Source organism: Phaenicophaeus curvirostris, chromosome 5 (genome assembly GCF_032191515.1).
Source record: "Phaenicophaeus curvirostris isolate KB17595 chromosome 5, BPBGC_Pcur_1.0, whole genome shotgun sequence".
NCBI lineage: Eukaryota > Metazoa > Chordata > Aves > Cuculiformes > Cuculidae > Phaenicophaeus > Phaenicophaeus curvirostris.
In genome coordinates this window covers 50029713-50056965 of record NC_091396.1, presented here as the reverse complement: position 1 = coordinate 50056965, position 27253 = coordinate 50029713, and the positions used below count along the sequence as shown (strand labels likewise).

Below are 27253 nucleotides of genomic sequence, written 5' to 3'. Positions count from 1 at the left end.
ATGAGAGTTGTCTACAAGCTGCAACTGAATTTTATGCATTTTGCTGGGGTGCATTTATCCTCAGCTCCCTTAGAATTACATACTTTGCTAATACTTTTTGGCTTCCACATCACAACTTTAAAACAACTCTGTCCCTTTGGACATATTAAGGTTAATATAAACTCTATTTTTTCCATCTATAAACCTAAACATAGTAATATATAACAATCATTAAAACACTTTTCCATTTGTGGGATGTCTCCAAATTAATCCTACAAATAACTACTACTAAACCTTGACATACTCGAGATAAATTCAGAACATGAATAAACAGGATCTGGACTTACATCTCATTACACCGAGTCTGAAACTGGGTCTTAGACTTCTTTAATATCCAGCATAGTTTAACTAATGGTGGTCTTGAATCAAGTGTTGGGTGGATGTGTCCATAGATGAAACTACATTATTTCTATCAAAAGATATTTCACTGGATTTTTCAAGAGGAGTGAATAGCTGCAAGTTAACTGAAGAATTTATTTTAATTGGAAGATGTTAGGTGTCTCATGGTTGTTCAGTGAAAGAATCCATCATGATAGTGCTGTCTCCAGGGAAACTTTCAAAGCTATTGCCGAAAAACTCAATGAAGATCCATTATCTCCTACCACCTGCACATATGCAGTACATTTAAAGAATTGCAACTGCATGTAATGGAAATAGTGGCAAAGACAGGTTTTTCTTCTCCTTCAGAATATCAGTCATCATAATCAGCTGCTTCTTTCTGTGTCATAATAGATGAATTATGAGTAGAAAGTGCTTTGAATACAAGGAGAGATGTTGTCTTGCCAGCATATGTCCCTTTGCTATAAAATGTCTAAGTGTCTTTACAAAAGTAGGTCTTTCCCTGTGCCACTGTACCATCAAGAACAATCTCATGTTCCTACCATATAGCAGACTTTCACTGATGGCTCAGCCAAAAGCTGTCTTGGGTTTGCTTAATCAGCAAGCACTGCTAATTGCCAGCAATAGCAAAGCACAAGGGAGATTCAGAGTCCTTCCTTCAGCACAATAAGAGAAAAAAAAGTTTTTACAGGTGAAGGAACAGCATGAAGTGTTGCAGGAGTGATTTCTTTAATGATTCATGGATCTAATTATTATTATTATTCATGATGATACAGTGCTTAGAGCCATTAGTACAAATCTTAAATAAATGCAGAGCAAGTACTTTTTTATAGCCTGGAATTACACAGTCTATGGAATATTAATAACTCGAAAGCTGCATTATAAAAATATGCATTATGATTGTTATATCGGTTAATACTGCTGAATTTGTCTCAGTTCTGTATTTGCTTATAAATCTTAATTGGCCACTGTGGAACTAAAAGCTAATAAGAAATTACAGAAAACAAAATAAAACGTCTAGACAAAATCTGTTAAATCATGAGAATGAATTCTGTCACTTTTCAAGAATAAATTAATTGACTTAGGTCTTACTACAGCCATAGTACAAAAGCACATTTTAGTTTTGGTTTTCAATATTCAGAGCAAGTTGACATTGTATTTGCATAGAAGCAAGGATGTAAGAACATGAATTCTTATGGAGATGCCATCAATATATGTGAGGCAAGGAAGCTGTGGGCGTGGCAATGATGTTCTATGTCCTCTGGTGTTAGATGGGCATGTGCCTTCAAAAATAAATTGCTTAGGTAAAACACAGACTGGCTTTGCCCCTCGCAGCATTAAGTGTTATATACATCACTGAGTACGCATACTTACCTAGTTTGCATCTATCTGTGCAGAATATTTACTGGAAAATGTGAATTATAGGTTTTTTGAAACTGTCTTGCATCATTTTAGAGACTCCAAGTGATGCTGCTGCTGCCTAGGGGACTTACAAATATTTATATACCTTTACAAGTAAACTTGGGCTTTTTCATGTGACTGTTAAACTGCACCTCCTAAAGCATTTGGTATTACAATGCCTTTCTGGCTAGCCAGGCAGAATAGCTGCCTGTTATCACACATGCATATTCAATGTCTAAATGCGTAAGAAAGTGATAAAATTACTCCCCAGCTTTCTCTTTAGGCAACCCAATATACTGAAACCTTGTGACATGCAATATAGTTTTCTAGTCCCTGGACAATTTTTGTGAAATTTAGACTGTGCAGCACAAAGCCATTCACTTCTTTTACAACTTGAGATGCAGTTAAGATTTTATTGTATGAAACAAGCAGCAGAGAGATACTTTCTCCTACTGTGGTCTCATCAGTGCTTCGCTGCTAATAAATTAAAAATCTCTCTGTTCACTGTTGTATTGCCAAAATGTCATAAGTGTTGTCCATCACATTTATTTAGACTTAGTGTTGTTCTTTAGACTTGCTCTCCCCAAGAATTACTCTGCCATAGTTAGTGGTACTAACACAGATCTGGATTATCCATTACATATCAGTTTCCACTCAAACCAAGAGGAAATGCATTATTTCACAGGTTTGTCTTCTCTTGTGTTACTAAAATGCAGATTCAGAGTTTCACCTTTTTTACCTGACAGGTCAGTAATCTAGTCATGGCTCTTTTCTTATTAACTCATTAATATAACAAAGGGCAGCTATATCTGGAATGGTTATTATGGAATATATGTTATGCCCATCTGTTAGAATAGGATATTGAGAGCCTAGAGGAGATAATTCATAATTCTGAGGCAATGTTCTATGGATAGTATAGAGCATGGTGGCAGATGGAAAAAGATGGATCCAAGCAGATGGATCTGGGTGCACTTAATGTCACACATACTGGTTTACACTGGGGCAGAACACTCGGGCTAATTTCTCAGCAGCAGGAACAGAATACAATATAGCACTATGGACAGTCATCAGCAATTACCAAAATAATTCAGCTAAGAAGGCAGGCGTGCTCACAGCTCTGCATATCCTGGTCCAAGCACTGGCAGCGCAGCTGCACAGGAAGAGCCAAGGGCAGTATTTTACTTCCAGAATAGCATGCCAGAGTGACAAACTGTGTAAAGTGTTCAGGTATGACTGCTGCTGGTGTCTAGGTTTAGTTTGGAATGACTGATGGGGCTTCCCAGATCCCCTCAGTTACTACTGAAAAGGTCATTCTGCAGTGGCAGAGGTCACAAGCGTATTGACAGCAGAATGTACTGTACTCTATCATTGACTAAAATGGTGATTAGTACAGGAATGCCACAATCTGCATGAAGTAGGCAGCTCTTGGTAATGCTAATGATTATGGTTAGATTTCCTATACAATATTTTCAAAGCAATGTAGTAATACTTGAAATACCCCAAAGAAGCAGCCTAACCAAATGAAACATTTAGCAATTACACTCTTGGAAAAGTGAATCACACTGAATAAACACTATTTTCTATTTAAAGTGTGAACTTGTAGTTACTGATACCACAAGCGCTACTCATTCTATAAATAGGATGTGGCCCAGACCTCACCAAAGCCACCAGGAATATCTCCTTACAGTTTGACAGTAGATACCATGCCTTTTTTACACCGATTTTGGGAAGGTAGTTGCTCCATGAAAAAAACATTTACAAGCTGAGACAAGATGACAAGAAAGAGAAATAGGTAATATACCTTACTATAGTTATCATTAATCACTTCTCTAACCTGATTTCTGTTCAATTCACAAATTGTACCAAGTCTGGATTTGAGAAAGGAATATTCCTAATCTACCCTCTACAAGGGATTTCAGGCAAAATTCAGTTCTCTGTAATGGTGTAAATTTACAGTAAGCGCAGTTTCCACATAGAACTACAGTTCCTTGCTTTCCTTTGATCTGCAGGTGGGAACTATCAGAATTCATCAAGTACATTTTGATCAATTGTGGGGTTTGGCAGTGCAAATATGTGAATGGTCATTTTGACAGCCCTCTGGAGCCCTGTGAGTTTATTTCTTCCCCATCATATCTACTTGCAAAGAGACAGCTTGAGGGAAGAGAAACATTTATTTGAATATGCCAGAAAGACACCCATGCCCAAAGGGTGACCACAGAAGCCTGTGTCTGGGCCCAAAGGTACAGTGTTGTAAGAGGAATAAGTTGGCATGGGGTTATGCATGTTTGACAGCTCTCTCCCTAGTGCTCACAGAAAGAGCTCACATGTTGTGCTTTCCTCAGTGCAGGCAGCAAGGGCCCGTTTCTGCTATGTCTCAAGCATCTGTTGGTGGGAGCTCAGCAGCCTCGGTTCCTGTTAGCACTATGTTGTCTTGGTTCCTGCTCCTCAAAGCTTCAGGATCAGTTATAATTAATGGCTTAACAGGATTTCAAGGCCCTCTCAGGATCTTGCAAACAGACTTCAACTTGAGCCTCAGGTGCTCAGAACCACTCAGAATCAGCTTGTAATGAAAAACAGCACTGTAAAATAGGCTACATTTAATAACTTAGTGCACTGCCAAATAGTACAAGGTTCAAGAGAAGTTTTGAAAGCCAAGGGCAGATGCGTGTTGGTTATATAGTCACATTTTGTACCTTCCTCCCTCTCCTTTCTTTTCGAGAGGATTTTTTAGTTATATTTCCCATTCTGTATCTTCTTCCTTTATACCTATGTGATAAACTCCACTGCCCAGAGCTGCAGAAGTCAGCTATCTAGCAGCCTTGTCTATTTCAGGAAATCTGATGATTTACCTATAATCAGAAAGGCATATGTCTGCAGCTTTCATCATAGTAAGCCTTGTGCTTCTAATAAAATATTGATTTCCTCTCATCCAATAATTTATATCGTCAATTGGCTTGATCAGGCATCCTGCTATTTTTTCACAAGGTACAGCAGACACCAAGGGATTTAGTCATTTTAGAATTAGAATGTGCTGTTTGTTTTTTGTTTTGTTTTTTTTTAAAGAGAGTGTATTCATATGCAGCTTTGAACAGTTATTACAGGCAGATGAATCCCTGCAAGGCAAGCACTATTTGCCATACCCAAGGGAAACATGGCTTTATTTTTACACTTAGCTGAATTAATTTATTGAATAGGTGCATGCTGTAGTTAAAGGTCACTATGTACATGTAATTTCTAATAGCAACATCTTTTTATGTGAATTCTCAAGTGTCACAGAAAAATTAAAGCCAGGTTGAAGACTATGGGGTTCTCCTATTCTGTGCTGAAGGCTCCCTCAATAACCTTTTTATAAGAATCTTTGTGATTTAGCACCTCAGACTAAACTTAATGTTTTTCAACAAATGGATGATGGCAAGGAGGAAATACAATTCTCTCAGGACAAAGAAGTTATTTTCAGAACTCTATATTGTCTGCTCGACATCTGTTTTCTACATTACTTGATATTAGCATATTAGTAACTGTATACAACTGGAGTACTCACCACACTGTGTTCTGACTCTGATCATATTTATATCTTTGCTATAGGAGGTTTATATCCACACCTGGCAACTGGGCAGCACACCCATAGCCTTTTTTTACTATCTGGTGCAGTCACTGGTAATTCAAATGCTATTGGCAGCAACAGTTCGGTAATAACAGTTATAGAAGAAAAATGGGTATATGTGGAAGAGTGGCCATTAAAATCTATGTTTTTATATTAATTAGAAAATAGACACTGTGCTGGTCACCTGCATTTAAGATGACTGGTTAGGTAGGTGGGGGAGCCATGCAATACAAGATCTATCTTGTCATGGTTTCCCATAATTCAGGAAAGGGAATTTTCTTAGCTATGATGATTCTCTACAAAGCCATTTTCCAGGAGTCTTATGTGTCTGTGACTGTGCATATATACCAGCACACGTGCTGCTTCCCTGCTAACCATGTGCAGTGTGTCCTCAAGGAGGAGTGATGCCTGACAAAAGAAGAGAAAATCAACATGCTAGAATGGCAGTATGATAGGTGGTGGGAGAGTCTGTGAGCATAGTGACTCGGGCTCAGTAGATAAGCCTCTACCTTAATAAAAAATCCTGTACGTGTCTTAGTATGAATAGCAAGTACAACCATTGCGAATGTAGATTACATAGACAGCTCTGCACAGGACCAGGCCTTTATGTTCCTTTAGTATCTGGTTTGTTGGATCATGTTCCCATGAGACCAGAAATTTCAGATGTCTTCCTTATTGATAAAATTTTCTGGTTCATATTTTCTAATTCTGCCTTAAATGGCATAGTGCGAAAATTATTAGGAAGCCTGTTATTCTTTTGATGAATGACACAACAGCTTGTTTTTGAAAAATGATTGTGTTAGTGGAAATGGTAGTGATGATAAAAGCAACAATAACTGTGTTGTTGGGAGCTATTGAGAATATTACCAAAATATACTTCAAGATTAAAAACTAAACCTGGTTCAAATACTTCAAAAGGTCTTGCAGTTACAGAGTCTGAAGCTGAAATCATGTTTTCTTGCCAAGGATTTACATTCCCAGAAGGTGAATGTACCACTGGCCCTCCTGATCTGTTATTGGTTAGTTCTGTTATTGTTGCTGGTTCACTGTTGTTGTTGGCATTGTTTACAACTACAGACCATGATAGAGTCAATTCTAATTGAGGCAAGAGCATGCATCCTCCCTGCCTTCAGCTCTGGCACAAATTACTATTCTAGATTGCCAAAGAGAAGGATGAAGGACATTTTTCAAAGTTCTTGCAAGGAAAATTTAAATAGAAGAACTCAAAATGACTTCATTTTCTTAATTTTAATTTTAATTCTTTATTTTCTTACTTTGTCTGATAATGTGAAAAAGGGCTTAGTCTGTGGGTACCAAGGACAAAGCAATAAAACGAAATAGTGTGCGCATTTTTAAAGCAATGACATACTTTACAGAAAGCACAAATACCCAAAAGGAGCAGAGGAATTGAAACAATGTGAAGAAATACAAATGTGTGGGGTACTAGACTAGGGGTTAAAACTGGCAGATAGCCTCCTCTTTCTCTTGTTTGTTGTCCTGGCTAGGGTAAAAAAATGAGTTTCAAGTTGTTCTTATTCTCAGAAGACTTTGGTAACTTTATTCAAAGGAAGTTTTAGATGAGAGTGGTAACAGATGTTATGCATACAAACCAGTTCTGGACATTTCTGTGTTTCTGGTGGTGCTCCGAGAATCTCTGACAAAAACTGTAGGCTGAGTATTCAATATTAGCAACAGCATCTAGAGCTAGAGCTGACACATCTTTCATCTTTGCTACCTGTATTATCTCCTGTCATCAAAGGATGAATTCTGTCATGGCTCAGACAAGTAGTGTCACAACTTGATAGCTGAAGTCACAGTGTGGAACCAGAACAGGTTAGTAGCAGATATTGCTGGTGTGATGGACACTCAGAAATGGCAGCTACTAAACCTTTCTAAAGCTTCCTGTGATTGTCCTCACCACTCACCCTAGGAAGTGTTTCAACTGTGTGTGCAGTGCTGTCCACGTGTCCATTCCACAGCAGTCTGGCTCTCCTTGTAACAGTGCTTCCTTGGTAAGCTATACTTAGAGGATAAAGAAACAACAGCATGCTGACTCCTGAGGGAGGTGGAAAGGTTTTTTGTGGATCTTGCATCAAGCTCCATGGTCAACAGCTCAGAGAAATTTTAATTAGGTATAGCTCATCTATCCTTTGAGCACCCCATGGCGATGCTTGCATATCTATGAAAACATTTCAAAGCAAATAAATACATATACTTTCCTCATTGCTACTCATATCTGAGAATATGAAGAAAATTTCCCAACAGTAAAAGCTGATTGTAGATTAGCCAACTTAATGATAGAAATTTCTTTATGTGGGACTTTTGAAATGAGACTAATGAAAAGACAGTGGGGAGCAATTCCATAGGAGAGAGTATGACAGAGTCATGTCATTATTAATTAGTTCTATTGTAATTCAAGTTCTGAAATGTGGATATTTACTTTCTTTAGAGTCTAGATGCAGATTTCATACTTATGCATTAGAGAACCATTACTGACTCCTTAGTTTTTGAATGGCTTGATAGGGTTTTTGCCAGTGAATTTATCTCATGTATAATTAACTTATATTTGTATCCACACAGATTCATGACTGAATTTCTAAAACACAGTTCCATTTGGTACTCTAGTTTTATTAAATACCTTTTACCTTAACTATCACTGCAAAGATAGATTTCCTAAAAATAACTTCTGAGTTATATATTAATCTTTGCTGAGTAAACAAGACTAATGAAAGACTCTTAGCCCAAAAAAATTGCACTCAGTAAATGCTGCAGGACAAAGAATTATTTTTTTATTTTAATTAAACCATCTCATTCTCTGTCAATTATTTTCTTTTTCTGCTTTTCATTGTACAGAGGGAAAACCGTCCTGTTTTAAATAGGTAGTTGTTATTCCTGCCCAACATAGGATCCTACATTTATTCATGTGTTTATTCCCATATAATTATTAATATAATATAAGGGCACAGAAAGATTCTTTTCATTATCCTTTCCAAATGGAAGCAAAATAAACTAACAGTGAGCTACCAAGAGCTAAAGCAGTGTGTAGGAGACCAGTATGGTGCTAAAAGGATAAGGATTTGTCTGCTGGCCCTCTGAGGATGCATATGACAATTTTCCAGTGAGGGTGCATCAAGCAGAGTGCTGAGTGACACTTAGCATTTACAAGATGCAAGCTTTCCTGAAATAAATGCCTGATACAACATCATGGAAGAGCTAGAGCTCCTCATAGCAGCAACAGGAGGCTTTACTATCCACAGTCTAGCTTCGTAATAGATGTAAATCTGGCTGGATCCACTGGAAATACATTCTTCTTATGTCCAAGATCTTCATTTTCATTTAAATATAAAAGCAGATTGAGAGCTTCGGGTAAATTCAAAAATTTACATTAATGTTTTGTCTCAAATGGGAATGTTTCATTGAGGCTTTGAGTTTTAAAACAGTGACATCTCCAAAATATTAGTAAATTTTAGAAAGAGACACTCCTTCCAATAATCTGGCATGCTTGTTTCAGCAAATGCCAAAAGAAAGCATTACTGCTTTTAGAAATATCGTCTTATAAATTCTGTGGCTTGAACTGATATGAACTCATAAATGTGTTATAGTTACCTATTATTTTTAAATAGACTGCTTTTCATTTGCCTATCTCCAAAAAAAAGGAAACATGTAAGAAACACCAAGTTACATTGCTACGAAAAAAAAAAGAAGGAAAAAAAGCTACAAAATTAGCAATTTATATATGTGTAGCCAGCAAATCTCAAGGAACTTTAAACAGCTATAAACTTTATGCCCAGCTCTCCAATTTGTCTAGGTCTCTTCGCAGGGGCTCTTTGCCCTCAAGAGTGTCAGCAGCCCCCTCTAGTTTCGTGTCATCAGCAAACTTGGTTACTAAACCTTCGAGTCCTGTATGTAAAAGACACGCATCGAAAGCCCATCATGGCCTCATGGTCTCTGCATCATCAAAATACTTAGCCCTCTGCATGTCCACCTAGGACAAGAGTTGAGAACAGCACAAGTTCTAGATCTTGGCACCATGATTCTGATTTGAAGGCTGATAAGCAGGCATTTACAGGATCTCTAGTCAGCCAGAGCACACCCCTGTAACACTAGCAATGATGTCTTTCCTTGGTATGCAAGTTTGGGGTGCTGGCAGTGTGGTAGGATGTCACCAGTGGCACTGCTGATAGCAGTGACTGTAGTTCCAAGGACAATAACTGGGCAGATCAGAAGTGTAAAGTGCCAGGATTTGTGGAAAGGTAGTGGGGCCAAATTGTAATTCTTGTAACCAAACTGCTACTACCTGGAACTGCTGTAATTCAGAGATGAACCTATTGACTTTCTGAAAAAGTGCTGCTGAAAATGAGCAGTGGTGGGTGCATGTGGCTCTAAGATCTAGGGACATTCCAAACATGAGAGTATTACAGGTTTCTCAGAAACCACACAAGAAAGTCAGTATTTTGTCTGAAGCTGTACTATTCTGAGCAAAGCTGATTTATCTGGCTATGGTAATTTCTTCAAATTCAACATGAATTGAGATCATGGCCATAGTATTCAAAGGTAAACTGAAGTTATGACATTTATTCTAATAAACAACTTTTGATAATAAATCCATATTTTCTAAATTACTTCAGTTGTATATAAGAAGTTCTTCAGAGAAGTAACTAACAGGGATAAAACCAACCCAAATAACAGGAAAACCAAAAAAGGGGAAGAAAATAGAATGTACCAGTAAAGAGGAACTTGGGTTACAAGACATCTATTTATTTTGACATCACATGTATATAAGACTTGATGGTGGCTGTCTCTGGAGTTCCTCAAGCTCTGAGAAAATTCTCCTGAATCCTGCTTGTGGCTGTCATTGTGGTGAATGTGTCCTTTCAGCACCAGACAAAATACTGATGCCTAGTGAAGTTGATTTTTTTCCTTCCCCAACAGATGACACTTCCCTGTATTATGCATTGTCTCAGGGTTGCTTATGCCAGTAATAAGAATGCAAGAAGATCAGCTGAGATAATTTTACAAAAATTCTTCTGAAAATATAAGGGAGCAAGATAGAGCAATATATTACAAATTTGGAAAAAGATACAAGAAAAGAGGGGAACAGATGTTAAGGACTGGTGAAATGGAGACAGAAGGGAAAGGAAGAAGAGAAGCCTAATGCTTCAAATTGGATGGGCTTGTACAGCCTAACATTTTTTTCCTATGTTAAACTTAATATTTAAATATATATGATTAAACCAGCAAAATGAGGATTGATGGTGTACTACAGGACATTACTTGCATTTACTGGCCAAGTATGTCCTGATGGCAAAAAAAGACAAGTATGTATAGTTCAATGCAGGGTTTATTAACTTTAATTCCTTGTTTTAGTTGCAGACATTTGGAATAATCTCAGAATAATTCATTACTGAAGTGTCATTTTTTTCACGTTAATAATACATCTTAGAATAAAAACTGAGCACACAGGAACAAAGTTAATAAATGCTGAGAATTTAATTCACTGAAACACACAAATGACTTTGAATGTAAGACCTAAATTGTTCAGAGAGCTAACTAATTAACAAATATTTTGACTTCTAGAGTTGAGCAGATTCATAAGGGTCACTGAAGCAATGAAAGCAGCTTATGTGGTTGTTCTTTCTGGTCTTAATACACAGAAGGAAGAAAACCATGAACATAACAAAGGATAAATGAATACTGATTGTAGTTACAGTAAGAAGTAGTAATGTCAGCCAAGGCTGTAACTGGACTAGTGTAATGGTTTTGGCTGGGATAAGAGTTAATTTTCTTCATAGTAGCTAGTACAGGACTGTGTTTTGGATTCGTGCTGGAAAGAGTTTTGATAATGCAGTGATGTTTTAGTTTCTGCTTACATAGAGTCAAGGCCTCTTCTTCTCACACCGCCCCACCAGTGAGCTGGGGGTGCACAAGAAGCTGGGAGGGGACACAGCTGGGATAGCTGACCCCAAATGACCAAAGGGATATTCCATAGGGTATGACATTGTGTTCGTCATATAAAGTTGGGGGAAAAAGCCAGGAGGAGAGACATTTGGAGTTACGGTATTTCATCTATCCGAGTAACTGTTACACATGATGAAGCCCCGCTTTCCTGGAGATGGATGCACAACTGCCTGCTGATGGGATTTCTCACTTTTACCCTTCTGATTCTCTCCCCCATCCCACTGTGGGGTAGTGAGTGAGCAGCTGTGTAGGGCTGAGCTGCCAGCTGGGGTTAAAACATGACAGCTGGAAATAGAGTTAACAGGAGGATCAGACCTAGTCCATGTGGGAAGCCGGGGAGGAAGAAGGGGACTGTGAAAGAAGGGGAGGAAGAAGGGGAGTGTGGAAACCGTGAAAGGTTTTACTCTAATATGAGTTCCTGGGAGAAAATGGGGAAGAACCAGTACTGCTCAGGATATGAAGCTGGATCCAGAGAGATTAAAGAAGAGATGTGGAAGAACAAGATTCTAGTGCTGAAAGGTCTGGTCATGGAGAAAACACATAATTGAAAAAGAGGGAAATTAATATCTGCAAAGATATGAAAAGATAAAGCATGAGTCTCTTTGAGGGGATTATTCATCAGTACAAAGTATATTCTGATGGATTTGGAGGCTGACAACAAGACAGCTGTAGCCTTGGGAACTCATCTGCTATAAATACCTGAGGAGAGGAGCTGACCGATCACAAGATGAATTTGAACTATTGGTGAAATGTGTCGTATGCGTGCCGGTGTGATATACCAAATTTGGTGTTTTGGCATGCATGGGGGGTGATTATAGAAGCTGTGAATGAGAACTGGTGGTACCCTGCAACTGGTGCCAGTTCCAAGAACAGAGCTTGGCTACAGCACAACAAGAAAAAATGCTAGGGGGATGAGTTTGGGAATGAGGGGCTTATCAGGCTGGAAGCTGGAAGAAACTGTTTTGTTTAGCAATATAGATGCCTGCTGCTTGTATATACGTGCACCTATTTATACTTAAATAAATACTGGGAAGAAAGGAGACACAATTAAATAAAAACATTGTTACAAAGAACAGTCAGGATAAACCAGCTGTTGGTATATCCACGCTGGAAGAAAGCTCACGAGGCTCAGTGTTAGCCCGTTTGTTTCAAGCTCCCAGGTCTGATGATTCACAGCCTGACAGCTCGCAGCAGCTCAAAGGAGAGGCTGAGGGACCATGACAGCGCACCCACCTTCACAGGAATTCAGGGAGCAGTGGCCAGCTCTGTTCCCAGACTCCCTTTTCTGTATAAAAAACACATTTAAACCAGGGTGTTTTTCTGCTTTTCTATAAAGCCTGGCAAAACAGACCAAAATCGCCACCTAGTGAGGGTAGTCTCTCAACTCACCCATTTCAGACAGTCTGCTGTAAATACAATCGAGATAATTGTTTCTATGTAATATTTCGTGGCATTTCTTTGAGTGAAAATGCTACATAGTATTTTGCAAGAATAGATCAAGCGTTTAAGGGAAAACGAATTTGTTGAGGTGACAGGAAAGCAGGCATTTTCCAGAAAATAATACATATTCAGGTATAGGGACTCACGTTTCACTGCAACCATAAAGGTGTTTTGCTTTGACCTAAGTGATTGAACAGGAATTTGTAGTCTGCAAAACGTTTTCATAGCTATCAAATAGGCATTTAGGCATTTAAAAATCATGTTGTCAAGACTCTTTGTGCAGTGATAAGCATAAAACGCAAGAAAAGGTAAGGGGAAAATACACAAGAACTTCCAGACGTAAGAGCTGTGACTTTCAAAGAACCACATGAAAAAATTCTAAAGAGATCATGAGTTTAAGTAACAGTAAGACAGGAAGAATTCTTTTTTTTCCTCAGATAATGCTATTTCTCTGGACTTCCATCAGTGGAGACAAAGTTGTGGTGCTTACTGCTGATAAATATTTCTAGATCTCTTTGAAACTGTATGTGCCAGGCTAGCTAAAGAAAAATTTCAAATCTACTAATGATGTAATAGGGATCCAAAACCACTTCAGGACTGATTTTTTGCTTTCCAAAAGGAGCTAATTTTAAACCACTGAAAGCAACTGTCTATTTCCTGCTTTCCACAAAAGTAAATCCTCCTCTGAATGTGAGCACTACACTTAGTGATGAACTGTGCTGCTTGAACAGAACATGAGGAATCACAATGGCTGCAAATTTCAATGTGAGGTTAAATGTTGAATCACTGGCAATGCCAGAATATGTATCAGAATATATTGTAGTATCTCGTGGCGTATTAACATGCACAGACTTCAAGCTAAGACCTAGTTTATTGTTACAAGCTCATATTTATACCTTACTAAAAATGTCAACACCGCTCCCACAAGTCCCTCATAAAAATTTCCATGGTATGTTTTTCTCATTCCAGCCTCCTTGTGACCACTGTTATTATTTGAATGCCTTCTTGTTTCTGCCAGTGATGTTTATTCTTCTCAGGCCCATGGCTTGTTTATTCTTCTCAGGCCCATGGATATTAAATGTTTTGTACTCCTGCTCCAGAGGCTTAACAACGCTCGTGGCCATTTCTTGCTCACCATCTCTTCCGACATTATCTTACTACTTCTGTTATATTACAAGGTCTCATAGTGATACGTGAACTGGACAGAAAGACTGCATTGGGCACCAACAGCCGTACAGATGGGGAAAGAAGTGGATGCATTTTCACTGGAGTTGTCTTTGCATCCATTGAAGTGGAGCCACTAATCTCTGCAGCTTCCCCAGACAAGACAATCTCATCGGTTGTGCCTTCTCAGTCTTATCAGTTCGTTTCATTTAAGGATGTGAACCTAAGGGATTCTACCCAACCTGCACTTCCAGGATGAACTGCATTTGTCTCACAGCATTTCCTCATGCATATAATTAAATACGTGAAACAGAAGACAATCTATGGACCTGTCCTTTAGACTGTAGTTTTCTGGATATAGTACTTGCCATGACATCTGCTAAGGAAGGGAACTGAGGTGACGATTTTTCCAATAGCCCAATATATCCCTGAGATAGGGCTGGGGCCAAGACACAAATAAATTCTCTGCTAAAATGCTAGAAATTTGAAGCAATATTGTTCCTGGGTGGAGTTCTTCACATAGGATCAGAAAAACAGTCGTCACTCTGCATATCTCTTGTTAAAAGGGGGGAAGCTTTTGAACAGTGAGAAATGACAGGTAAGGACAAAGTTCTATAAGAAATCAAAGTAAAGCTTCAGCAAGGATGGAATATACCACAAATTTTGGGATAGTAAGACAAGCTCTTGGGAAAAGTAATTGATTATGATAAATGAACTTCAGTATCTCCTCTGAAAGGCAATGTGTGACATCTAGATTATCTGAAGAGCCATAGAGAAAACTGTGACAAGGCATGAGCTGCACCCCTACTATTTTCACCTTCATACGTAATGAAGATAAAACTAAACTAAATGTGATGTTTAGACACATATTTATGTGATTGGATACTATTACAGTATCTAGGTGTGCTTTTACACAGTCTGTCAACATCTCAGTTGTTCATTCAGCAACAGATTTTGACTACACCACGAAAACAAAACAATGGAAAAGAAAAGAATCTTTTGTCCTTGCTACTGAATCTTTAACCAAGTACTTGCTATAAGAGCTGGCTCAGCTTTTGTGAGTTATCATCTTTTTTTTTCTTTATTTAAATTTCTCTCACACTCCATTTAAAGAAGCTGGGAGTCTGTACACCCATCACCAAAATACTCAAAGTTAATTTTAAAAAAGAACCCATTTCAGAGCAGACTTTATGTCTTTCTAGGATATTACAAGATGTGTCAGCTTAGGCTAGCAGTTTTTCAGCAACGCAGCCATTGTGGTGCAGCAATAAAAGAAAACACAAAGTATTCCCCTCTCTTTCTCCTTATAAGTGCTGAAGCATGACTTATCAGATGCTCTCTCGGATCAGTACTGTTGGGGACCTTGCAGGTGTGGTGCAGCAGGCAGCCCTAGGCAGGGGCAAGGTGCCGTCTTGCTGGACTCTGGAGTCATGAGAAGCTGCTGTCTTGTGCAGAAGGAAAATCCTGACAACTGGCAGCACTGTCCTGTGGGTGCAGCAGCTGCTGTTGGCTCCTGCTGACCTCAGAGCCATGCCCTCCCTCCCTCCCTCCCTCCCTTCCTTCCTTCCTTCCTTCCTTCCTTCCTTCCTTCCTTCCTTCCTTCCTTCCTTCCTTCCTTCCTTCCTTCCTTTCCTCCCTCCCTCCCTCCCTCCTTCCTTCCCTCCTTCCTTCCCTCCCTCCTTCCCTCCCTCCTTCCTTCCTTCCTCTCTTTCTCTCTCTCTCCTTCTCTCTCTTTCTTGCTCTCTCTTGCTCTGTTTCTCTCTCTCTCTTTCTCTTTTCCTTGCTTCCTCTCTATCTTTCTCTCTTTCCCTCTCTCTTCCTCTCTTTCTCTTTCTTTCTGTCCCATGCAGCCTGATACTCCCACTCATGTTCTCTTTCTATGCTGTGTGGAGGCAAGGAGCAAATTAACAATTTACTCCTTTACCACCTTACAAAATAGAGAACTAGACCAAGGATGACACTGATGAAACTGGTAAGTAATATGGAAAGTGGCACATGGCTAAACAATGACCCAATGGTCCCTTCTTCACTGGCATTAAGAGTGAAGTCAATGAAGATTGTCACTAGACTTATCAGAGTTATCTTAGTAGTGTCATTCTCTGTGAATGGTAACAGGAAGTGGAATATATTAATCATAGAACTCAAATTCACAATTGCCTTAATGTTTCTCAGTGGCTCTGAAGTTAGACATGTTAGAGACTCAAAAACCCCGAACGCTAGGCAGTTAGTTGTCAGCCTACAAGCATGTGAGTCAGGGCTGACCACACTGACATTAATGAAGTAAAGCTGATAGGTAGCTACATCAGAGAAGAATGATGACCTGTATCATCATCTTGTGGTGATGCCAGTTGTGCCTAAGTTTCCAGGAAAAATAGATTAAACGAAGCCTGAAATTCTACCAGTTAGGTCACCACAGTTCACTGAAAAGCTCCCAGCTGAGCTGAGCTGTAGCTTTGCTGGACTTTTGACAGACGGGTTCTGCTTTAAGCGAGTTATTGACGTATAAATACATTTTTAGCTATGCCATAATAATGAGGTAAGTACACAAATGATTGAACTACAGGACATTGCAGTCTCTACATTTAAAAGTCTCCTTATTTCTCCAGAGTTTTGTGATTTCAGAACAGTCTAAGGGATTAAGTATCTACATTTTTATCATAAAGTGATAGGAAATGTATTTACATGAGCTTCTTTGTCAAGCCCAGCCTATAGGCCAGCCATCGCCATCGTTTTCCTTTATCTTGAAGTGGATCTTCAGCAATGCAGGGAGGTACTGTAGGAAATGATGTTACAAAAAGAGTCCACACATACCAATGTAAGCTGGTCCAAACTATCACTTCCATGAGCATTGGTGGCATATTAAAAAGTATAAAATTTCAGGGCCAATTTTTGTGGAAATTAAGCTCTTTGCACAGGGTCAGGGATCTAAGTTTACCAATAGCGTCTGCTGTCTCTTTTCCTGCCTCCTTGGGATTTGGCTCTCTGTGCGCAGGCCAGTGCTGATATGGTGCAGCCCTGCCCAGCCTCCTATCTTGTTGATGCTGACCTTGCCTTCCTAACGTGGCTTTCTGGCTTAACCTCAGACGTGCCTCGTCACTATGAATTTGTCTGGTAATCACAGAGCTGTTGGCCAATGCTAGTTACCATCACCCTACCTGCTCCATGTGCCTCTCTGGCATGGTGTGGGACTGTATGGCTTCTTGGTGAGAATGTCGTCCAGTCTGTCTGGCTGTCAACCCCAGCTCCTGACTCCTTGTCCCTTGCAGAAGAGCCAACTCCTGACACACAAGTTAAATTTGACTCAGTTTTGTCGCTGGTTTTATTTTACATTATTCTTTATTTGAAATAATTTTAAAAAAAATCAATAGAATTAACTTTCCAATGTTTCTGGCATGTAAAATGTCTAGAAATGAACCATGGACTTATTTTGTTCTATGAAGTCACAGAGAAGCTCAGTCCTGCTTTTACTCCAGTGCTGCAGTGAAACTTCACATTCTGTTGCAAAATACATTGGTCAGCACAGGAACAATATGTGGTGAAGTAACTTGCACAGCTGCTTCCATACTTCTTCCTTCATAATACATAAGAAAGTATTAGAGAAAAATATCTCGACATCAAACCAAAACAAAATCCAGCAAATGGAAACAAAGAGGAGGAAGGAACATACTTTTTTAGAGAGGAAGGCAACGGCCAGCAAGTAACACACACAGTTCATAGGATCTTAGGGCAATTTTGTTCAGAAAGGACCTCAAGAATTCTCTAGTCCAACCTTCTGCTCAAAGGAAAGTCAGACCAAGCTGCTCAGGGCTTTGTTCAATTGCACCTTGAAAACCCACCAGGATGGAGCATCTTGATGCAACCTGCTCAGTGCTTGGCAGTCCTCATAATTAAAAAGTTTTTCTTATATCAACTCTAGCCCTTTTTGATTCAAGTTATGCACATGATTTCTTGTCCTCCTGCTATGCACTCTTGTGAAGAGCTTGGGTCTGTGGGAAACCTCGGCTGGTTCAGGGAATCAGAGTGTGTGAACTTAACATTGGCCTTGAACAGATGCCGGTGTATCCTTGGAGAAGTTGGAAGGCACCAAGAAGAGCTGAGTAAACAAGATTAGGAAGCTGCCAGGCTGCAGGTGGAATCATCCAGTTATGAAGTTACAATTGAGAAAGAGTCATCCAATTATGAACTGTTGGTCTCTAGTTAAACCAATCATATATGAACGTGCAGTTCCTGAAAGGGTATAAAAAGTCTTGTAAAATCAATAAAGATGTGCTTTTGCTCACAACTTCTATGTGTCGTTGACCACCCTAACCGCAACATGGGTCCATCTTCTCAATACACTCCTTGAAGATATTGCAAGGCTGCCATTAGGTCCCTCAAAGCTTCTCTTCTCCTGGTGGAACAAGCCCAGCGTTCTCAGCCTCTCAAGTTCCCCTCTCAGAATGTGAAATTAATTGAACGTATAAACAGACACAGAAAGGAACTAATGAAAACAATAAAAGTGGCTCTTTAATAGAGAAATTTGTAGTTTACATGCAGAGGGATCTTCTCACAAGAACTTCTATACTGCTTCTGACCACTGCATGGTCATCCTCCAAGTATAATGTCAGACCTAGAATTGTGCTGAAAAAGTGCTGGTCAAAATCTTTCCACTACACAGAGGGGGATTCTTTTGATGGAAAGAAATTTTTTTTTCCTATGAAACTGGATAGCCACCATAACTAAACAGTCTTCCTGGCAACTGAACAAAAGACAAAAGGCTGTGAGAGGACAGGAAAAAAATGACTTTCCATGGTGTTTTAACTCTTTGCAGAGGGTTAAGTGCCCACCGCTACCAGGGACTGCAGGGGCTGGCACAGAACAGGTCCTTGAATTTACAGCTGTGCTTTTGATTTGTGCTATCTTCAACCATCTCAAAATGTGGGTTCTTCTGCTGTCATTTTTATTGTTTGTTGGTACATTCATTTTCTTGTCAGTTTGTTGTTTGATTTTTTTCAGACTGAGGGCCCTGGAAGCTCTAAATGAGTCCTCCAGGTGCATTTAAGCAAATGGTTATAAACCTTCTTGCTCTATTGACTCTGCAAATCTAACTACTCTCCAGATTTCAATCATGATAAGCAAGGTTAACGGCCTTTATATTGTGGAGACATGAAACCTCAGCTTTCAATCCTTCCCATTCCTTCCTGCATATATCAGGAAAAATGAGTTAAACAACCAGTGGCTAGAATTTGGTTCTTATAGGCACTTGAAATAATGAATCTTCAACTATCTCAAACCAAAGTAATGAATCTTCAACTATATGAAACCCAATACTGTAGTGAAACTGCATGACATGTAGCTATACATGTAGAATGTATATTTTCCAAAAGAAAAAAAGGCTGAAAAGCTTAAGAGCAGGTAAGTACCGGTCCATATGAAGTAAAAAATTTTCGGAAGCGCCTAATCTCAGGGGTATGCTGAGGGAGAACTTGAGTCTTTACTGAAAAACAGGAACCATCATAGCAGCATAAATTGCATCATGAACTTTGAGAGATGATTTACCACCCTCCCTCTGTCTGCTCCTTTGTCAATCAGATGATCTCCACATGTGTGTGTATGCTTTTTTTTTACTTCTAACACAATACTGATTAAAAAAAAAAATAAATCCCTTTTGGCGCTTCTTCCCAGCTAAGCTTTAAGTTTCTACTAAAACTGGAAAAGAAATGACTAGGTTAAGAAGACTTCAGATGTCCTCTAGGTGAGTATATGTAGGCCTAGCACATGCGTTAGCTAGTGCAGTTCTGTGGGGGATCCTTAGTAATTTTGTCAGTGTGCCATGGCCATCTTTCCTGACTGTGTATTTGTTGACATTGATTTATGTAGCATGCCTGATTTAAAGATACATGCTGATGCTCCATTGATGTAATTGCCACTGTAGTAAGTTCTTATTAGCTCCAGCTACTGGTTTCACTTGGATTATTATCCATGACCTTTGGGGTATTTCCTAGATACAGAGTAGGGAAGAATTTTTATTTCTTTCCCACTTAGGGTATCCAGTTTTGCTTTGAATGCACTCACTCAGGCATTTTTGATATTTTCCATTTCACAGGAAGTTCTGTAGGTGATCAGCGCACTGCTCTTTGTAGCAGAACTGCACAGAGCATTGTCTTTTGCTTGGTCTCTCTTGTGCTTTTGTAGGCACAAGCAACACCTGAGCAAATTCAGTATGTCTGTTCGTGCAGTTTCACTCACAAAGCAGTAAAGAATGGGATCAGCAATGCAATTCAGACTTGTTAAGGCCTGTGTGATTCTGTAAACCTTATACAATAAAATCTGTGGGTCAGTGGTGTAAGGTTCTTTGATGCTGCGAATAAACAATACAATGTGATAAGGAGTGAAGCAAACAATGAAAGCAACTGTGATATTCAGAATAAGTTTCCTCACTTTCTTCTTTTCTTCATCGATTGTGGCTTGATTACACCTCACTACTTGGTAGATTTTATGGTAACAAAACACAATGATTATCAAAGGGACTAGATACCCTGAACATATCCGGAATAAATTTATACGTGCCTGCCACCATTCCAGGGGGTATTTATCATAGCATAATGTGTGATTAGTGAAATTGCAAGGATCGTTGAATACTTCTTTCTTCACCAGTATGACTGAATTAAAGACGATTTCTAGAAGCCAAACAATTATGCTGACAATCAATGAAAATCTTCTCGTGCGCAAGTGCTGGAGCTTCAAGGGGTGAACTAATGCCAAGTACCTGTCGACAGAGATGCAAGCAAGGAATGCAGTGCTGGTGTAGAAATTCATATACATAAGGAAGGCAGAAATCTGACAAAGCAAGGCAGAGCGCATCCAGTTATCTCCATTCCAGGCATATTCAATCCACAGAGGCAGAATCAAAGAGTACAAAAGGTCAGCCAGGGATAGGCTGAAGAGGTAGACTGCTAACTCATTCTTCTTCCTCACCTGAACGCAAGATGCATAGAGGGATATGCAGTTGATGGGAATACTGATGATCATCACAATACTGTACACAAATGGAAACAAATACTTATCCAGGGTGTGATCATCATGGCACTTATGAGTGTTGTTCATTGTCCACCCCGGGTAGTATATTTGGGCTTACTCCAGCCTGGATGCAATAAAGTCTGATAGATGGTCATCTGTTAGTTCTTCAGGATCTGGTTGATAAGATTCCATCCTTCTGTTACTAAAAAACAAAAATATCAGCTGTAACAACATTTTTGTTTGTTGTTTTTATGGGCTTCTTGGTGGGTATCTTTTTTTAGAAGGAATAAACTGTGTTTGTAGAAGATCAAAGGTTTTAAACACTCCTGTAGTTAGGAGTGCATAGGAAGAGGAACCCAAATGTCTAACGTGGTTAAGGTCAGTTAGATGTAAGCTCCTACAGCAGAAACAGGATAAGAAATTAAGACAATTCCAGAGGGATAGGATCCTGCAATCCCAGGTCTCCCTTGTGGGAGGATCGAAGGAGATCAGAACGTGCACCACAAACAAGAGAAGTGCACTTTCTATTATTATGGTGAGCAGAACAGTGTTTCGGCCATGCAAATACAGAAGATTTCTTATCACAACCAACCTTCTTCCCTCTAAGTCAATGGAGAGGCAAGGATAGAAAGACAGGAATTCAGGTACTGCTAGGTGTTGGAATCTGCTCAGAAGAGGAGAATGTGTGGTTGGTATGTCTCCCTATTGTAAATCACTCTCTTATCGTGTTGCCTCTTCACTCTTCCCTGCTTCCCCTCTTTTGTATGTAATCCCCAAAAAGCTTGCCATCAACTATGCTATTCCAGCAAAGCATACTGTGTGTTTCAGGAACTCTCATGTGAAACCTGGCAGGCTATTGGGCTCCCGCATGCACAGGAGAACCTGCCAGTGTGTCAGACTCACATGAGGTGGAGACTCACTGAGTCCAATATTTCATTTACACTTCTTTCCTCTAAGAATTGCAGTTGCATACATGAGTTTATAAAATCATTAGCAATTAAGAGTATGCTGGGCACTACCAGAGCTGTGGGTGTCAACAGTTCAACATGAAAATACCAGTAAAACAGCAGCCCTGACTAAACCAGTAGGACTGACGGAGATGCGTGCACAAGAGTTATAAGCACTTAAACAGGAAAGGATGTACAACCATAGCTATGATACAACCGGTATTCACTGACTATATCACAGCTCTGTTACTCAGTAATTCTCCTCTTCAAAGATCTAATTATTATATTCAAAAAATAGGAGAATGAGGAATATTTATTATGGTCAAGTTCTGCTGGCAAATACATTAACTGCCTCAGAGACTGCCTGTGATAACTCATTTGTGGTTTGAGCCTAGACTACCAGCAGAAAAGGTTAAGAGATTGCAGAATGAGTAGGTTGCAAGATAGCACTGTTATCAACTGATCTCACACAGAAAACAGCTCAAACTGAAGACAATTTGGCTGCAGGGATTTTCCCATGTGGTAGGCAAATTCATTCCCTCTTTTATGGTTTTGATACGTACATGTGTGCAGATTTAGGAGTTTATTAGAGAAACTCAAGTAGGTTTAATGCCTCTGCTAGAGGTTACTATATGGATCTCCATTAAAAAAAACACAAACCAAACCAAAATAAAAAAACAAAATGAACTTTCATGCATATTCAGTAAAAAAGGAGCAATTACCAAACTAGCCTAAAAGTACATGTTTCATTTTACCAGCCGCTGCTTCATCTGACCACGCTGGCTAACTTTTCAGAGTTAGAGATAAATTGATTCACCGGTTTGAAAGACATGGAAAATTCTTGAGAAGGACTTGCCAATTTGGTCCATTGAGCAGCTTTACTTACATGATGACTAATTAAAACAAAAAAGTAGTGTCTACCTTCAAGACAGACATAAGATGTCTTCTTTCCAGTGTGGTTTAATAAAGCCACAGAGTAAATAGGGCATTGTAAGCTTACTAGTATAGATAAGCATCACAAATTAAAAATCTAGCTCTAGTAATCAGATCCCAGGGTTTTGCTGACCTATTTCTCAACAAAAGCAAAGCTAACATGCAGACTGACCAGATGAGTAGAAGATAAAATACCTACCTCTTATACTAATCACATTTTAGTATCTCTTTTCCTATGAGAGGTCTCTTCATGTCTAACAGGGAAACATGCCCTTTTAGAAGCATGTGTATAATGTAGGAAGCATATGAGGCAAGGCTTACTAGTGTGACTGAGAAACTGGAATTCCTTCTCCCTCCCCCACAAAATCTTACTTTATTGTTAGTTGAATTGTTATATTACAGACTCATCATCCTTACAAGCCCACAACTTGTCTCAACGTTACTCACAACAGCTCCTCTCCCTGTTACCTTTATTAGCCCTTTCATATCTACTCACAGAGCAACGTGCCAATTTCTTCATACCATCTACCTCCTTTTCTTCAGCTTTCTCTTTTTAGCTCATTGTTCCTAAAAGGTTTGGTCTGTTGATCTCACTCATCATCAGGTGAAACACTTATCCTTACATTGCACTTTTCTGAATAAACTGTGTTCTTTGCAGCAAGATCTTGCTTTGCTCTTCTGCCACCTGCCTTAAGAAACAAGTATCTTAAGATACAACTGGCTAATGGCAGGCTGGGACATTGAAAATGGGATTCCAAGAGCTGAGAGCACATGCAATTTGCCATCTTGGCAATTTTTTCTGACCTTCATGTTCACATGGCACTGTACCCCACTGTTGTCTTTTACTTTTAACTACTAACACTGGTAGTTTCTATGAACAAAGCCCTTGAGGCTTTCTGAAATTTCCCAGGTAATACATGCCCCAGCTTTGATGACACATTGATGCTATGTATAGGATGGCATGCCTTCAGTGAGAATAATGTGTGTCATTCTGGCATGTACTGATGACCTATACTGAAGTGTGTCAAAGAGCCAGGAAATGATGAATACTACAATGCATGCTGCAGTTGCTTGCACAGAAACATAAAAGCAGTAAACACTCTGTCACCCTGATTACAACACATTCCATTACAGTTACCTGGGGCTTTATCTCTGGGCAAGTGGTCCACATCATACTACCTTACTCATTTTTTTTCTGATAAATAGGACTATGTAATGCAAACTTAATTGCCTTACCTGAATGCATGATCTGAAGCATTCCCAGGTTTTATCTCAGCTACTGAATGTACCTGCTGGTTTTGCCCAGGAAGATGGTTTTGGCTTACAGCTATCCTAAAACACAATGTTTGACACTTTTTACCACTGATTGGTAATCTTTTCTAAAAAAAATAAAATGAGGAATTTCTGTTTAATAATATATACTAATGATTTTAATTTCATGGTCCAAAACCATTGTTACTAATTCTGCAGACTTATGACTTATTGTATAGACTTGCTTTGGTGTCAGATGTATTTCAAATGAAAAAAAACCCCAAAAGTATTTTCTTCTTTTAGCTACATTACCTAATGATTATCACTGTCCCTGCCATTTTGCTAAAGAAAACTCGCTGTAAGAAAACTCTGGAAAAAGTCAATCAGACAAGAAATTTAGAGAGATGGACTAGCAAATGCTATGCTTCAAGTAGCCTATGCAAACAAGCCTGTAAAGAAACATTGTGAAAGTTTCTGGAGAAAAGTACTCATTACATATTGCACGTGTATGATGCATTCCTACAGTATCTTTTATAGATTCAAAGAGAGCTTTATGTGGTCTCTCCATTTATGACATTCAGAAAGTAACAAGTAAGTATAAAGTTATAATTTCATAAGCACAAATACCAAATGATATTTCATACTCTTCTCCGTAAACAACTTCCTAAGGTAAGAAGAATCTTTTTTTTATTTTTCAGATAAATAGATTCTATCTAAGTTTGAGAAATTTGGAAAGATGAAGAGGATTATAAGGATTTTGTGTTATTAACAGAAAAGTTTAGTCACTAATTAAAATACCCCACCTTCCATTAGCTAATAAACAACATTTTAATTTTGGAAATATCCGCAATTGATACATTTCACTCTTTATTTGAAATTCAAGTTCATAAAAGGGTAAGTTGCTGTAAAGCCATATTTATTATAATGTGGTAAAACTCTGAAAATTCTTTGCTATTTAGATAAGTTTCAGAGGAACAAAACAATGTTGTGTGAGCTAGTGCAGTAGCTGCTGTACTGGTGCTCCTGTGTATGAGCTGTAAGATGGAAGGACAGATGGTTTTCTTGATTTCTTTTTTCTCTCAAAACAATCTCAACAAAGTAGATTGTTCTCAAAATAAGTTACAGCGTCAAGCTGATATCCTCAAGCACAAGGACCTTCCATACCTGGATCTTTTTCCTTAATGAACAGATCCCAAAACTTAATTCTGAAAAACAGTTTAGAAGCTTTGAAATATGCCTTTCAGTAACATGGACATTTTTGCTTAAAATGAATAGCACTTTTCCTCATCCAATACCAAATTTTACTCACAGATCTGCATGAGATTCTGCAGAAACTCAAAAAGGTCTAAAAGAGCTCAATATTTTAACTTTGAGATATATTTTATCGACTGTTTTACAGAGCATAAAAATTCTCCTAGCATAAGCAGCAGGCAAGTATTATTTTGCTGTATCTTTATGTGTATCATGTTTTCCTCTATGCGTACATGAAGATTCTCTCCAAACTATTTTCAGGTACATGATACTTGGTATTCTAAGAAGCTACTTTTACCACAGCTTACTTTTCTGCTAAGTTTTAAGCATTGTGTGCCAAGTACCTTCTTAGTGCAATAAGAACAATAACTGACTTTTGATGTCATTCGCACTTTTGTCTCATTTTTCACTTGTGCCGTAAGTGAAATACTCCTCCCAAAGCAATCTTTTCCAGCCCTTTTTGTGTCCCTTCTTTTTGTTGTACAATGTGAGCATCACATTAAGGAAGAGCCAGGTTGAAATCTATACCAGAACACAAGTTGTGTATCTGATTTCTTGGATTTTGAACACTTACCTAAGCAGCCATGTGTCCCTGCATGTCCCCCTAACAGTTTCAGTGTGATGCCATCAGTAGTGTAACCCACATCTGCTTCTGAGAAGAAAAACTGCTTCACCAGATAAAGCAACAGGAAGTTGATCTTTGACACACCAATGAGGCAACAGCTCACATGTCGCTTAATTTTTGCCTCTTTTTTTTTTAAAAAAAAAACCCCAAAACTTACACATGGAAAAAAGACAACACAGTTATGTAGAAGTATGCACAAGGGTTGGTAAAAATCTTGGTAAATCTAGGAATACGTTTAGTAAGTTCACAAAAGTTTTATTGAAAATATTGCCTAATTACATGAGTGAACTACGTTACGAACCTCTTATCTAGGACACAATACGTTCTGCAGAGAAACCACTCCACAGAAACAAAATACTGTGGAGTGTATATGTATTCATTTCTGTTTACTTGTATATGTTCAAAACAGAGTTTCTTTTTTTGACTAACGGACTTGTCACTTTCCCAAGAAATTTACAGGGTCAAATAAAAATTCCCCTAGGAAGAGCCTATAAAAATATATCTCAGTGACTTAGGAGCTTGTGCAAAAAGACTTATTATTTTCAGAATTTGTATAATTTTCTTCTATCTGCCTACTGACGGGAAGAAGTTTGTGAACAGTTCTAGTTAACACAAGATAGCAGAATTTTATGCACTGCAGCTGGTTGCATATTTATGTATTTTTTATATAACCTGAACCTGAGGTTGGATGAGGCTTTCACAGGAGTGGTTCCTTTAACAGATAATTCTATACAATTTGACTAGTGGAAAGTTTTTACATGAGCAGAGTTTCTCTTCTCCCTCTGCCATCAGAATAATTTATTGTATGCTTTGATTTTTTCTTAAAATTTTGTTTTGAATGATTCAGTTCTGCTTTTAAGAAACTGGGTACAATTTCACTTTAAATGTACATGTATTGAGCAACACAAAAACTGGCCTATTTGATGATTCAGATGCTAAGGAGAAATGAAACATGAACAAATTCAGAAGCTCTAAAATAGCACATATTGACTTCCTTGAGAACAGTAACAGGCAACTTGATAATAGTAGCCACTGGATGCAGAGATTTGGTCCCTTCTTTTTCCAGCCAGAGCACAACTTTTTAATCCACAGTTTTTCTACTGATGCGCTTGTAATATGAAGCCTAGACTATCAAATCATTCTATACTGGTGGTGGTTCCTGAACTGCTATCATAGTCCTCTCCAGTATGACGGAAGAGAGACTTTCCAGCCACTTGGTTAAATTAATTTCTAAAATAAATTTCAGTCAAACCTTTATCTTCACTGAGAGAAAAGTCATTAGAGAAAGACCTGTTTTATTAC

The 27253-nt window shown here is 38.7% G+C and overlaps 1 protein-coding gene across 3 annotated transcripts; it reads right to left on the bottom strand.

The window, feature by feature from the left end:
- Positions 1–5538: 5538 nt before the first annotated feature.
- GPR65 (G protein-coupled receptor 65) lies at positions 5539–25999 on the bottom strand. 3 transcript variants are annotated; one of them, XR_011337562.1, is made up of 3 exons: positions 25901–25992; positions 24061–24156; positions 5539–5791 (listed from the first exon to the last, which is right to left on the bottom strand). XR_011337562.1 is itself a non-coding variant. In XM_069858641.1 (3 exons), the coding sequence occupies exon 3, from the start codon at positions 21029–21031 to the stop codon at positions 20000–20002; it is 1032 nt and encodes a 343-aa protein (XP_069714742.1). In that variant the 5' UTR covers positions 21032–21146; positions 24061–24156; positions 25901–25992; the 3' UTR covers positions 19214–19999. The 3 variants fall into 3 exon arrangements, 2 of the variants coding, with proteins under 2 accessions (XP_069714743.1, XP_069714742.1); XM_069858641.1 differs by lacking the exon at positions 5539–5791 and adding an exon at positions 19214–21146; XM_069858642.1 differs by lacking the exons at positions 5539–5791; positions 24061–24156 and adding an exon at positions 19193–21146 and having other exon boundaries at positions 25901–25999.
- Positions 26000–27253: the final 1254 nt, after the last annotated feature.